The 16,056-nt window shown below is 37.7% G+C and overlaps 1 protein-coding gene across 1 annotated transcript in view; it reads left to right on the top strand.

Annotated features, from left to right (window-relative positions):
* The window catches only part of LOC103067910 (solute carrier family 9 member C1-like), a 133,749-nt gene that overhangs the window by 52,606 nt on the left and 65,087 nt on the right, over window positions 1-16,056 (top strand). Inside the window, exons 11-13 of the mRNA XM_088145101.1 lie at window positions 2,006-2,172; window positions 6,512-6,652; window positions 13,562-13,659. Of these exons, the coding sequence (XP_088001227.1) occupies window positions 2,006-2,172; window positions 6,512-6,652; window positions 13,562-13,659 (406 nt within the window). The remainder of the gene's footprint in view (window positions 1-2,005; window positions 2,173-6,511; window positions 6,653-13,561; window positions 13,660-16,056) is intronic.

Below are 16,056 nucleotides of genomic sequence, written 5' to 3'. Positions count from 1 at the left end.
GTTGTAATTTGATTAACTTGTGTATCTGGCCAGTTTTTAGTTAAGCAAGATAATTATATATAAAATGCATCTACATTTCCAGTAATTTGAATTCGAATTCCTTACTTAATGAAGTTTTTAAGGTGTAAACATTGTCTGGATAGGAATTTAACTTCAGATTTATACTCACAGAATTTCATGCCAAACATAGGTAAATATGTAGCTGCATACACATACAAATTTCTATATATGTATACACACATATGTATGCTTTAAATTTACATTTGGGGCTCAATATATCTGTCTTAATCATTTTCAGTTTTTTATACTGAATTGTCAAATCAGAAACATTCTTTACATGATATATGTTACTTGATATCTTCATATTCTAAATTTTAATCCACAGTCCAAATATCAATACATTTTTATATTTTTCCATTTACTTTAAATCCACCAAAGATGGCAGTTCTATACAGACTGACTTTGGAATTAAGTCCCATTTAACTTCTGAAGAGATACAAGAGTGAACTGTAACTGACATTTAAAACTGAGTATTAGAATAACTTTTAATTGGAGTAATAGGTTACTCTACAGGACACACAAAAAGTCACTGCCAAAGTCAGCAAAGGAGAGTATGGTGCCAAAGGAAGGAAGATTTTAAGAAAGAGGTGGGATAATAGGGCAGGGAACTAAAAAAAAGCAGGAGAAAGTGAAAAACAGCATGGTGGGAAGGGAAAGAATAGGAACCCTAGTTGGTGATAATGATGGGATGGTACATAAACTTGAAGGTAGGGATGGGAGAAATTGTAGGGAAACTGTGAGGAAAGAAAGAAGGCATTGAGCACAGGGAGTATGTGATGTGGACTACGGTGAGAAGCAATGTAAAGGCAAAGGTGGGAGCAGGAGAAAGTGGTGGAAAATGGCAGAGGATAATGGGTTGAAACAGAGCTAGCAATTGAAGTCAAGGCTTCTCTTAAAATTGTATATGAAGTTTCCTTCAAATTGAATTATTTTATTTATGTTTAATTTTTTTTATTTTATAGGCTGCCCAACTCCTAAGTGACTCTGGGTGGCTTACAACTAAAAAAACAAAACAAAACCCAACAGATTAAAAAATGCAATAAACTCAGAAGAGCAAAATACAAAAACAAACTAAAACAGATTGAACCAAAACAAAAACTTGACTCTGCAGTCACTCTGTCCCCAAGGCCTGAGAGAATAATCAGGTCTTCAATAATTTCCTGATGGGTGGGAGCCTTGTGAATCTGGGGGGGGGGGGGGCAGGGGAGAGATCATTCCAGAAGGTAGGAATTGCAACAGTTGCTGCTTACTCCTGGAGACTTCATGGATGCATCCATTTAGTTTGTCATTGCCTTCTTTTGCGATTGTTCTTTATTTTCCAGTCTTGTCTATGGCCCTAAATTCTAGAGGTTTCCCATCTGAGTATTAGCCAGATCTGATCATGCTTAGTTTCTGTGCTGACATCTGCTAAGTTCTTAGCTATACCAATTACCAATATCAGAGAAAGTGTAAACTGGTAAGGCCGTCATGGGATGTACAGTTGTTCTCAAACCTTTATAGATTTGAAGTTTGACTCACCAGGGAAGACATGTCTTCAGATTTCTTCTGTTCTATGTATTTTTGAAGAATTGATCTTTTCCTAAACTATTAAACTATTTTGTAATTGCCATTATTACTATTATTATTTCTCAATTGCTTGCTTTTGCAAAAAGCTGTTTTCATACAATTTTAATTTACTGAAATTTTAAAGTGCCAAATTTTTGGCTAATTTGATCCTTATTATGTATGTTATAGAGGTGTTACAGGCCTTCATGTGCACCAAGTTTTATGAACAAGCAATAGTTTCATTTTTAAAACCAATAAAATTTTCAGAAAATGAGTGAAAATGCTGTTAAAATCTTAGGTGCACCTCTCAAAATGGTAGTTTATAGGGAACTATCATTGATGTTTACAGATCTCATACACATTTCTTAATGATATTATTATTATTTTTCTTTCACTACAGGGCTTTGTAATATTACTCTTCCAAAGCGTATGGCAATGTTTAATGCTGTTCAACGTATTAGACAAATGGAGGCCAACACTTTTTCAATGTTAAAGCTCGATAGATTTTTGGCTGATGCAAACTGGGCAATGGCAGAAGAAGCAATTAAAATGGATTATCCTTATAGAGTAAGTACTACAAATATTAAATAAAAATATAGTTTAGAAAGCACATAAACTAATATCATTTACTACTTTGCTATGACTAAATGTAGGATATTAGCTTTCATAATACAATTGAGTTGTTCATTATTCAGCTTGCAGGGGTTTTTGAAGTAGAAATGTGGAAAGGATATAGGCTGCTTGGGAATTGAGTGGGAAAGGATGGAATAGTTGTAAGTGGAGAGAAAGAAGTATGGAGGAACTGGATGGAGAGTGTGATAGTAATACAGAATGTAAAAAAACAAAAGAATATTTACAATTAAGACAACTAGAGTGAAGAGTTTGACTGTAGGTTTTAATGGAGTTCGCATCTTTTGGCTTTTGATTACTTTTGTGACCCTGGTAAAATCAATTAGCAGAAGCACAGCTTGCTTGAAAAATACTGTCCATAGGCAAGGAGGGCATCAATGGTTTGGGAACTGGGATCAAACAGGGAAAAGAACTGGGTTATGCAGACTATGAAAATGATTTTGGATCTCATGTAACACAGTACTTCTCTGGTATGCTTTAGAATAGCCAGTCTTTTTTTTTTCCAGAATTCTATGTGACATTAACAAAAAGAAGTGACTGCTTTGCAAATTGCATTAGGTTTAATGAGTCGGCTCCTTAAATTAGGTACACCTTTTTTCAGGCTCCTATGAAAGCCTGAAGAAAGATGTGCTGTTTTAATGAATAGCAGAGTGCCCAGTTTTTGTGATAGAGGAATCCCACCTCTAGTATGTGCGTCCTGCCACTCTCCTTAAAGTATAAACTTGAAGTGGAAAACAGTGTGGAGGAATGCACATTTTTCTAGAGTGAATTGAATATAATTTAGCTAAGGGAATGAACCATTTGATAATAGTATGTTTATCTTGCCTGAAGATTTCATCTTCACCCAAGATCGTTCTGATCCAGGATGTTGATTATCTGCATTTGATGAAAAAAGAGAATTTTTGAGATCCCTCAATTTATATTTTTAGATAATCTGTTCTTATAGTTCCATATACAGTAGACGTTAAAGCAGTATGGGAAAGGAAAATTAAATTTCTAAAAGGACCACAACATAACTATTGATTGTCCAGGTAATATTTGAGTACTATCTTTTTAATTAATCTTTCAGGTAGGATTAGAAGCAGTGCCAAGCTATGCCTCCCATACCCAACTCAGAAAGCCTATCCAGAAGGATACTGTGTTCAGTTTTATAAAAAATAATTGATAATAAATATGAGATACACCAAAGAATAGTGGACTACTGCTGATAAATTTCTACTTGGTATTTATCCCCATTTACTATTAGGTGCTTATAATGCTCCAGGGATCATTAAAGAAATTTCGGAGAATCACATGCTGACCTCAGCATAATAAATTGAACATACAGGGAGTCCTCGACTTATGACAGGATTTGGGACTGGAATTTCCATCTCTAAGCGAAGCGGTTGTAAAATATGACCGCATTGCTTAGCAATGGCAATCCCTGAAGTCCTGGTTGTCATCATTAACTGAATCTTATGGTTGTTAGGCAAGGCAATTTGCTGCCAGCTCCCTCTGACCAAAGTCAGTAGGGAAGCTGGCAGGAAGCTGCAATTCCCAGGCGCACAGGCAGGTAAGTGGCTGTTGCCGGGTGGGGGAGGGAGTGAGGAGGTGCAGGGGAGGGTTATGGAGGGTGTGGATTGGGGAGAGTGCACAAGGGTGTGTGAGAGGTGTCACACTGGTCATGGAGGGTGCATGAGGGGTGCTGTGTGGATCAAGGAGGGCATGCAAGGGTGCGAGGGTATGTGACTTCCCTACCAAAGTCAGTAGGGAAGCTGGCAGGAAGTTGCAATTCCCAGGCCCACAGGCAGGTATGTGGCTGCTGCCGGGTGGGGGAGCGAGTGAGGAAGTGCAGGGGAGGGTTAGGGAGGGTGTGGGTTGGGGAGGGTGCACAAGGGTATGTGAGAGATGCCACACTGGTCATGAAGGGTGCACGAGAGGTGCTGTGTGGGTCAGGGAGGGCACGGAAGGGTGCAAGGGTGTGTGAGAGGCACTGCATGGGTTGGGGAGGGTGCATGAGGGGCACTGTGCAAGTTGGGGAGGATGTGCAGGGGTGTGCAAGATGCAGCATGCAGGTCAGGGAAGGCATGGGTCGGGGAGGACGCACAGGGGTGCACAGTGGCCGGGGCAGTGTGAGCACCAAGTGGCTGGGCAAAGGTGCGCAGGTGAGGGAGACTTATCCCAGCGACTTGTGACCTTCCCTGCTGACTTCCCCATTGACTTTCTGGGGAAGGGAAGGTTGCAAATGGTGATCACATGATTGTGGGGCACTTGACAACTGGTTGTAAGCATGAGCAAGGTGCTAAGCGCCCAGATCATGATCATGTGGCTGCAGGGATGCTCGGCCGGCCGGAATTCTGAGGACCAGTCGTAACCCCTATTCATTCAGTGCCATCGTAACTTGGAACAGTCACTGACCAAATGGTTGTAGGTCAAGGACTACCTGTTACAATATCGAGTTTCAGTGGTAATACTAATTAGCTAAGAGCTTAATATTTTGGGTTATTTTGTTTATTTTGGAAAGTCAGTCCCTAGGAAGCCTTTTCAAAAGTTAATGTAATTTATTAGAACTTCTGGCATAAATTAAGGAAGATCTAGATGAGTGGTTCTCAGTCTTTCACATCTTATATCCCGCTAATCACAATAGCAAAGAACCAGGTTCTCACTAAGATAGAAAAAAGGCCCACTTTTTTTTCCTGAAAAGGATGCTTATATATTTACGTATACTTGCATTCTGTTATATTTATTCATTACTATTGTTGTTGCTGTGTCAGCATAGTGAGGCTTTAATCTTAAACATGCTTACAGCCATGTAAGTCCCACTGGTAGTGAGTCAAAGGTGGTCCAAAGGTGGAGGCAAACGCAGAGGGCTAGTTCAGTGATCTGAAACAGGTGAGATATGCAAGTAGAGAGGCCACAGAAGAGCTAGGGAGAATGTATCCCAAGTGCTGATGAACACACCGAATTGGGAAATTTTAAGAACTTGCTTTACATCCCACCTAGATGGCTTCTGAGTACCATTATTGGTACAAATACTATCAATCTAGAAACGTAGATCTAGATTAGTAGTTTATTTTTTTATTCTAGAATAACAATCACCAGCTATACAAAGGGTCCTCTATACATTGCATTTGCACTGATCTGGAATCAATGTTATGTAGGTATTCCCACAATATTTATGTTCAGGAGCAGTTTTATATAATTGATGGGAGCTCTAACCTTAATCCCATTAAAGGTCCTGAGCTACTTTAGTCAGGTTATTCTGACGTGGATATTGAAGTCCCTCAGAACAATAATGCTTATGGCAAAAACAAAAACACCAACAAAATCAGTAATCTGTCCTGAGTGTGCAACACAAGGTCCAAATAGTGCAGACTGGTGTTCACTTTGATAGGAGGCCAAGAGAGGGATATGGTATTCCTAAAATGTTTAGAACTCTCCCTCTTTTTGTTTATAGTCTTTTGTAGTTATTTGGGGGGTTGTATTTTTTGAACTTTTTAAACTCATAATATCTTAAATACAGTGGTACCTCTAGTTACGAACGCCCCTCCTTACCAATTTTTCAAGATACGACCAGCTCCAGCCCCAAAAATTTACCTCTACTTGCGAACTCCGCCTCTACTTACGAACCGGATCCATGGCCATTTTCCCTGCTGCCACGCGGTCGCGGCTTCCTGTGGGCGAGATCGCGGTAGCAAGGAGATGTTCAGTGAGGCTTGTGGTGTGTTTTGTGGCGTTTGGAAGGTTTTTGTGGCGTTTGGAAGGTTTTTGAGGTTTAAAAATAAAATGCATATATTTCAGAACTGTTTAGCCATATTTACATTGAACCTTATGGGGGAAATTTACCTCGGGGTGCGACCAAATTCGGAGGGCGGATTAGCCGTATTTACATTGAACCTTATGGGGAAATTTGCCTCATGGTGCGATCAAATTCGGAGGGCGGAATGGATTAACCGTATTTACATTGAACCTTATGGGAAACTTTACCTCAACTTGAGACCAACTCGAGTTGCAACCAGAGTCATGGAACAGATTAAGTTCGTAACTAGAGGTACCACTGTATATTTTTTAAAAGTCTCTGGATTTTGCTTATCTGAACCTTCATGGCAGATTGCCTGCTATCTGTAACCATCCTTATTTATTTAATTACTATATTTATGTAATTAATATAATTAATGTATGTTGCTTATTCTCAAAACATTATGGGAAATATTGTTCCTCCCCTAACTGACTGAATAATTTAATATCATTATCATTGGTTTTTAGTTACACTACTATTCTTTTCTTCCTTCTGCAGTTAAATTCAGAAGAAGTTAATCAATTGGTCAGAACACTTAGGTGTCCAGAATGCAGTGCAGATATTACATTTGAGAGAGATCCTCAACAAATTGCTGATATAATGGAGGAAGCCAGGTTACGTCTCTTAACTGCACAGATAGTTCGTATTTTTATTTGTGTTAATGTTTTTTTGTTCTAAATATAGTATTTGATGTATGTAATCTGAGAGCAAAAGTATTTAGCAGGACTAGGGTAAGAGCTTTGGGGGGGGGCTTATTCTTATTCCCTCAATAGCTCCTTGGTTTCAGCCATTCCATTTTGGTAATTATGTAAATTATATATCCACCCAGAGTCATGTATCCTGCCCAGAGTCATATATTTGAGATGGGCAGCTATATAAATTGAAGCAAATAAATATACTCAGTGTGGTAGTAAAAGGTACCACCCCCCATACACTTGTGAGCTGCATTCAGTACCAGACTATGAGATGCTCCCTCCATACCCCACATATGATCTGCTTAAAGTGCCCTTGTAAAAAAACATTTACAGCAAGCTGAACTGATCCTGAGTGGCGACGGAGAAGAATCAGTCAGGGATCAGTGGCCCAGTAAACCAAATTGTTTATATTCACTGACCATATCTCAAAGATAGTATAGCTGACATGTTGTCCTAGTTGGAAAGGTTAAATAAGAAGGTCACCCGAATGGGTTTATCAAAAACATTCCAGTGTCATGCTGTAATTTACACTGTCTCTGCTTTTTTCTTTGTCTTATCTTTGCAACGTAGTAAGCCAAGGGCATGTAAGCTCTGCTTCTGCTTTTGCTCAGGGCTGCCCAACAAGCTGCCAATGGTTTGCTGGGAGCCCAGGGTACACTGTACTGTTTGCATGCCTAATAAAATTATGTTGTATTTTCAAAGTAATTGGGTTGCTTTAGATGAGCCAGGTTTGGGCCACAACATCACCTTCCTCGGGTAGTTTATAAAAGTCACACAATGTTAATAAATAATTAATCCTCATATATATGTGAAATAATTGAGATAATAAAATGCTGCTTTGGGAGGGGGGTGTTGCAAGAAATGAGGGCACTGAAATAGAAAGGCATTTAGTGCCTTCATTGTCTTGCATTCCCTGGCAACTGATTTGTTTAGCCACCTCCATGTAAATTTTAAAATAATATCCACTTTGTAATTCAGGGGTTCTTAACTTTTTTGTGCCATGGACCCCACTGAGAATCTGAGAAACTTCACTTTCTGAGAAAGAAGCAGAGAAAATAAAAAATAAAGACAATGGATTCTAGATTACTAGAATCATAGGATTAATGGCTTGTATGAATATTTAGGCACAAAAGAACCTTTGAAATGCAAGCTGGGTTGACCATTATCAATTACAAATATTTGAGAAATAAAAGGTACTTCACTCAACCAAACATGTTCTAGTTTCACTTTTTTATAGGGTTTAATAAACATTTTTAGAGTGTAGAAGCCATACATTATTTTGTTGCCTATATTTATTATTGAATGAAAAGCTAAATTTCAGGGAGAGGTTACTGAAAATAAAGTTGTAATTTTTTTCCCATTCAAATTTATGGATCCCCTGAATCCATCCACAGACCCCTAAGGGGTTAAGAACACCTGTCTTGAGTGATATATTGCTTTGGGAAAATTCATTGGCTGGCCTTGGAGCAGCAAGCAATTATTACTTGCCTTTGAGGATTCTTGGTGTCTTTCTTGGGTTGAGGGACCCTGAACCAATATTTTTTGGTCCTTTGTTAGCCCTTTGAGGTAGTCCAGACAAGAACTATGAGTACCAGCTGTATCTTTATTGTAAGGTTACATTATCAGCTCTTCATCCTGTCTCCTAAGGTTGTTCCCACGTATTATTACATTCTTCCACAGCTTAATCCAGAATTTTGACCATATTCTGATAATAAAATGTATAGTAATACTTCTGTGACCCACATACAGTCTCTAATATGCCATAGGATATTTCAAAAGGAATTGCTACATCACTATAATACAATTCTATGAGGAATAATTTGGATATTTTTATAATCTACAATAACACAGAAACTATCTCACCACATTAGTTCATGACTTTAAAGATATCTTTTAACATTCCTCTTTCATTTTCTTAATTTTCTTTTCTTTCATGAGAGATGGAGTATAGGTCTATTTGGATTTAAGATTGCTTAACAGTATCATGACTGACAGATGCTCCTATTCCAGGGCCAATCTAATCTATTCTTATGTATGCATGAAGTAGACCACTGTACTTCTTGGAATTTCTCATGAAGGCTAAAATATAAACAGAATGTACTATATTTTTGTGGTCAATCTGTCTATAGCATCATAGAAGGTTTTCTACCTACCCTTAATTATATTGGAATTTTTTCTAATTGTGGGAAGTTTGCCTCATTCTCAATATACATCTGAAAGGAGCATGGCTCTCACCTCAAGCCCACCATTTTGACAGCTGTCTTGCTTTTCTTGTGAGGGAGTCAATAGTGGTTGGTATGTACTGCTTTTTCTATATGATTGAAGGAAACATTGATAATTTGTGTTCATATTTGCATTATCGGGGATTTATCAGACAGGTCCACCTTAATCCTTTATCTCTTGAAATAATTATATTTAATAACAGCATTTAAGCCTTTCAGGATTTGTGACTCTACTCTGTTCTGGTCTTGTTGGGGTTCTTGTTGGCATACTGGCAATCTCTGTCGAAATTGCTTGGCAAGACACCATCCATTGTCAGAAGTGATCCTAGCATGAATAACATTGTTTGGTCCTGATGAATTTAGGACCACCTTTGTTCATATTCTCCCTAACAGTTTTTACAGTGCTGGGGGGAAATTATGATATTAAATTTAAAAAATCAAATTCTGGTCAATTTGTTTTTAGCTGTCTCATATTTCAAATGAGCCATGTGGTGTTGTAGTTAAGATTTTGCACTGGCATCAGGAGATCCAGTTTCTAGTACACCCTCAGCCACAAATGGTTCACTGGGTGACTAGGCCAGTCATTCTTTTTCAGCTCAATGTATCTCAAGGAATGTTATTGTGGGGAAAAAATAGGAAAGATCACTATGTATTCTTCCTTTAACTCCTGAATTAAAGACAGGTTATAAATCAAATATTTTTTAGATAACTGAAAATCTATAATTTCTTTCATACCGTTATAACAGTGGGCAACTTCAGTTCCTCTTTTCTTCCACTTCTGTGATGGCATACAGTATTCTTAACTGTTGATACTATTGGATACTTTTCAACGTCTACTCTAAAATTGTCTCAGAAAAGGCCACCATGTTGATTCCTGTGCTTATTGTCAGAACTTCACACCAGAGGTGTATAGGAGCTGGTTACTTACTTCAATATTTCATTTAGGACTGGCTCTAAGATCAGCCTCTTTTGTTTCAAGCTCATCTGCAATTAGAATTTGCAAGACTCCAGTTCTTGCTAATTTAGATCTCCTTCCTTCCTCAGCCATTTCATCCTCATCAAAAAATGTAAGATGCTAAAATATTAATTGTCTAAGCCAATTCAACTCCAGGTCCTTTCACCCACACTGGCAGCTGATCCCATCATTAGCTGTATCCTATTTATCATTTTTTAGACCTGTCCAAGAGTCCCTGGACCCTCCTAGCATTAGAAAACTTCTCTTGCTCCCACCTTCAGTACTAAAAAAGCTGAAGACTAATTCAGTGACTAATGTAACCATAAAGAAAATTCGAATACAGTGCCTCAAGTCTCTTTGACCCAAATTCCATCCAGCAATAAAAATTTGGTCTATTTCAATTTTTTAATAGTAATTTTATTAAAAATTATAATTACAATGATAAAAAACTATACAAACTAAAAAAAAATAGAAGGTACAGAAAAAAAGAAAATAGAAAAGAAATAGAAAAGAATGGAAAGTAAGAATATAGTAAACAAAAAGAAAAGAAATTACTTTTCCCTTCATCACAACAAATACCTGTATAAACAATTTTAGTAACCTATGAAAAATTTGGTCCATTTCAGAAGGCAAGGAAAAAAACGGTTCACATAGGTCCTTATTCTTGTAGCTCCTACAGAAGCTTTTTTTGGATTTCAGAGGTTTGGTCCAATCTGCATTTGCCACTTTAGACTGGTTTAGGTTTTCTAGCAGGAAACCTATTTTGTTACCAACCAGCAAATCCATCCCATACCATCATAGCTGAGCTTGGCAAGTGAGTTTTGGGTGGATGTGGGTTTGGGAAAGTGCGGTGGTCCCTTTGCCTATCAAGCCCTTTAGGCTGGCATACTCAGGAAATAAGAACCACTTGGATTTCTGGAATGATCTTTATTGCTAGTAAGGTAATATACTACCTTTACTCTTGAAAGGCTACTAAAGCAGTTCTCCAGATCAATTTGCACCTAGTTGTTAATTAATTAAGGTAGAGTTACTGAGTTTCTTTCTCATGCTCCCCCCCCCCCACACACCTAAGGGTTTTTTTTCTGTAATGGTCATACTCTGTTCTCTGAATCTGGAAGACATTCCATCACATGTATATTACAGGTAATCCTTGAGTTATGACCATTCATTCAGCAACCATTTGAAGTTACAGTAGTGCTGAATGAAGGGACTTACAAGCCGTCCTTAAAGTTTTGCCCATTGCAGTGTCCCCATGGTCACATGAACAAAATTCGAGTGCCTGTCAACCAACTTGCACTTACAACCAATTGCAGCATCCCATGGTCATGTGATCACTATTTACACCCTTCTCTGCCAGCTTCCTCCAAGCAAAGTCAATGGGAAGCTGGCAAGGAAGGTTGCAAGTCGCTGGGGTAAGTCTCTCCCCCCCCCAGCCTTTCTTCACTTGCACGCACCGCATCCTCCTTCCTCCCTTCACTTGCACACACCCCGTGCCCTCTTTCCATGGCCTCCCTGCAATCGCACACACCCTGCACTCTGTTTCCACGGCATCCCTGTGATTACACACACACATGCACATACCCCATGCCCTCTTTCCCTGGCCTCCCTACAATTGCATGCACCCCGCGCCCTTATTCCCTGGCTTTTCTGAGCTTGCGCTGCACTGAGCACCCTCACCTCCGACTCGTGCGCGGCTTGTGCCAGGCATCCCAGGCCCTCCCCTTGCAGCACCCCTGTACTCCTTACCTGGGACTCCCTCTGCTTCCTACTGGGTTGGGTGATGACAAACGGGACTGCCTGGATTGCTGTCACTAAATAATGTGGTCACATGATGTTGCACTTTACTACCACATTGCTTAGCAACATCAATCCCGGTCCCAATTGCAGTCATAATTCGAGGACTACTTGTATATCTCAAATGTCCACATACCTTCCTAACATATGATACTCTCAGGTAAGTTCACTAACTTGTTTAGCAGGCTGGATGAAGTACAGTTATGCTAAGAGAATGGTGTGTGGGGAGAATCATTCTACATCACATCCCCATTGTAATAATGCTTTTAACTGGCCAGTAAAGAGCAGTGAAGGGTTTGAGGAAAGATGAGTGCAATACAGGTAGTCCTTGACTTATAACCATTTGTTTCCTGACCAAAGTTACAACAGCACTGAAAAAAGTGACTTACAACTGGTCCTCGCAGTTATGACCATTGCCACTTCCCCACAGTCATGTGATCGCCATTTGCAGCCTTCCCAGCTGGCTTCCAACAAGCAGAATCAAAGGAGAAGGGAAGGTTGCAAATGGCAGGGAAGTTGCGGTCACATGATGTCTCACTTAATGACTACAGCAAAAAAGGTCGTAAAATTGGGTGTGGTCACGTGATGCCTTACTTAATGACTGCAGCACTTAATAAATTTTCCAGTCCCTACTGTGGTCATAAATTGAGGAGTACTTGTAGTGGCTAAGGAAAGGCATCCACGTTCAGCAGTACAGACCTCAAACCCCCTGCCTCCAAAGAGCTTCAAGTATAAATAATCTTTCTGTTAGTTTCATACCTGGCATACAGAATCTCTGAGTTGCACTATGCCATGCTTTTCCATCAAGATATCTTTGCCAGGTCCAAATCCATTTTTCACTGGCTATAAAGTTCTGGTCTCCAAATTAGTTGAGGCCCATGATTGTTAGCTTTGATGCCCATTTTGTCATTTTAAAATTAAGTTTGCTGGTAATGAGGACTAGGCTTTGCAACCTTCCCAGCTGGCTTCTGACAAGCAAAGTCAATGGGGAATCAACAAAATCAACAATGCAAGGATGCTATCATCGTTATTTAGATGCTAGTTAACATTCATAGAACCTATACTCACTGCAGACAGGATCTTTTGCTCAAAAATTATTTTGTCGTCTTTTATAGGAGAAGGCTGTAGTTTCCTTTGGGTTCTAGGATTTAGGGCTTCATTTGAAGTATTTCATTATCTCTTGAAAGGATGGTAGCTTTTGCCAAACCTCAGTCTTTAGGAGAGGAACTTCATCAGGCTCAAAAAGTTCAGAATGGTAAAACTTTAAACACATTACACATTGACACTTGCATGTCTGTGGTCATTGTTTCTATTTCCATGGGGAATGGAACTGCCTTTATGTTCTGAGAAAACGATTTGACAAGCAAAAGGAAATCAGTTTTCTTTCTTCATTACTAGGTATTTTCTGTGACAAAGAGAAATCACTGATGTAATATGGTCCCTGGTATGCAATTAGAGTTTTAAGATGGAGAAACATTCTCAATAGCTATTACAGATAATTCAAGGTGACTGCCATTTATACAACAGGATGATTGCAATCCTACCTGTTTTTCCCCTCAGATTTAGAATGGTTGGAGTCCAAAGATGGCTATCAGTTAATAAAGGATGGCAGACTCAATTGAAGATTGCAACTTTAAGTGGTTACATATCAAAATTATATGACATCAGAGATTAAGAACCACATATAGAACTGCTGTTTTATCTCAGATGTGATAGTGCTTCTCAGTGGAGTCCATAAGTAGAATTAGTAAACTGATAGGGTTGTATGAATAAAAGCAGGCAAGCAATTAGCATGAATATATTTCATATAAATAATTGACTTATAGGTTAACTAGCCAACAGTTCTGGCATTATATTTATTCAATATTTTTTTTAAATATAGGCTAGTTATCAGAAGCAATATAACCGTGGTATGCTGAACCAAGATGCTGCCCAAACATTGATAGGCGCGGCAGAAAGCTATGTTGATATTGAAGGAAAGTAAGTGCTTAACAATTAATTTAAAAAATCTAAATGGACATGCAGCTATTGTAATTCAATATTCCAAATAAGAAAAGAAGATATTGTAATTTAATATGTTATTTTTATCGTTGTTGCTATTATTTTTATTGACAAAATGTTAGACCTTTTATAAATAGAGCAATGCTGTATTTTTAAAAAAATAACGCAATATAGATCTAATAAAAAATATATTGCCAGCGATATAAAATACCATAAAAGTGAGTTGAAGCAAGAGTTTAAATTATTGACATATAACAGAATGATTTTTTTTGATTTAAAGAAAACATTAAAAGACTTTGGAGAATGAACATTTCATAACCCAATGACAGGAACAAAGACATGTTGGCTGCAAATGAATTTTTCTAAGGGGAATGTTCCACTCTTTCTTGCAGTTAAGTTTCAGATGTGAGGGCACTTGAGAAGGACTTTAGAATGTGACCTTTGTGCATGGGTTCTGTCTTATGAGTTGAAAAACTTTATAAATCGAAACCGTTGCTATGAATTGGGAGCAAACTCTAATACCATATAAACCAGATAATCCTAATTATGACTTTTACCACATTTTGCAGCAGCTGTAATTTCTAAATCTAAACTGTATAAATGGGAATTAATCAGAGCATCATACCATATCAGTGATATTATCCAGATTGCTAATTATAACAATGGGTTCAAGAGCACCCCCAAACAATGATCTTTGTGTTTTAGGGGAAGTGCAACTCCTTTCCAGAATGAATTAAATCTGTTTTATTCAAACTTGCAATGTAATATTTATAAAATTTTTGAAGCTAGGAATATATTATTTTCACATTTCTCAATGAGCCTAATTTTAAAAAAAATAGAAATTGTATACTAGTCTGTTTTTAAAGGATCTTTATGAACTAAGGTCACTTAGTTACATGTGTTCATAACATCAAGAAGTTTGATAGATGAAATTTAAAAGGGTATTTCAAATATTTAAAAATGTGGTTGAATGGATGATTTTCCCCAAAACTACTAGAGTAATTAGAATTCAGTTGTAATATTTATTTACATTTTACATTATCATTGATATGTAAAAATAAAAATGTAAATTGAAATAAAGTTTATTATTAGGGATATATAAAATGTCATATTCTTGCAATAGCAATTTCAAGTGTTTTGAACCTGGAAGAATATACTCGCATTTTCTGAAATTTTATACTAAGCTTGGAAGAAAATGAAGCCTTTCATTTTGAATGTTCCACCACTGGGAGCAATAGGAATTCAAAACAGGCCCTTGTTTTTTTGTTTTTCAGAGTCACAACCCTAACCTCTACAAAGCCTCTAAGGTTCTCAAACCTAAATTCATTTGACTGTATGGGGAGGACATTTTACTCTGGGCATCTCCAGTTTCAAGAACTGGCCTAAGCTATTCTGTCACAACTTTTTAGTATAGCACTAAGAAAGGTTTTATTGAGTAAAGTATCAAAAACTATTTAAAAAACACATTTGAAGCAATCCAAAGGCTAAGAAATTATGAAATGCACAATATATATACACGGCAAGAACTTTCTTGAATAAATACATCTGCTTCCCTTTTTAAAAAACTTGACCTTTAAGAGCTGCACTAATTTATAGCTAAAGTTATCAAATCCATTTTGATTATTTCATGAACATACCCATGTAATTTTCTTGGCAGCAGGATGGAAATGCTTGCCATTGTTACCTTCTAGGATAGTTTTTTAACTCTGCATTCTAATCTGCATGTCTAGCATTTCCTGGCTGAAATCCATTCAGATACTAAAGCAGATCTGCTTTCAAGCACAATCTTGAAAAGCCAATCTGAATTAGAGCTTCTTCCAAATGAATTCAGTTCCTGATGTTTCTTTTTTCACAGCCTGGGAATCTAGTAGAGTGTTATGAGAGGATTACAGTATTTATTTCTTTGGCAGCAAATAGAAAGCAAGCTGCACAAAACTAGCAAGGTATTTTGTTCAAATAGAAACAAGCAGAAATAAATAGAATCAAGAAACAAGCAGAATCAGATCCTAGATTGGTGGGGGGAGGCAATTTGCAACTAGTTAAAACTTTTGGAAGGAGATGAGAGTTACAAAAAAATGAATTTTTAGTAAGCCAAACTATTTCAAGGAAGGTAACAAATCAGGTAAATCGTTCGCTTATCAACTGAAAAAAGAACAATTTGGGACAGAAAGAAACATGTTTCAAATTAAGAGATGATGAGTCAATTTGTTAAATGCTATTCTCAACTATATGGAAAAGACCAACTTTGGAGAAGATTATAGAATATTTGGATACAACACACATTAGAGATTTACAGATCAGCAAAAGGAAATACTACTTGTACTGAATAAAAGAAATCCTGGAGAAGAATTTAAAGCTTGGGTTAAAAGTATATAT

The sequence above is a fragment of the Python bivittatus genome, unplaced genomic scaffold (assembly GCF_059951505.1).
Source record: "Python bivittatus isolate LINGU-HERP-01145 unplaced genomic scaffold, Pbiv_v1 ctg000480_np1212, whole genome shotgun sequence".
NCBI lineage: Eukaryota > Metazoa > Chordata > Lepidosauria > Squamata > Pythonidae > Python > Python bivittatus.
The sequence above is the reverse complement of the archived record's forward strand: the minus strand, read 5'-3'. Positions and strand labels throughout refer to the sequence as shown.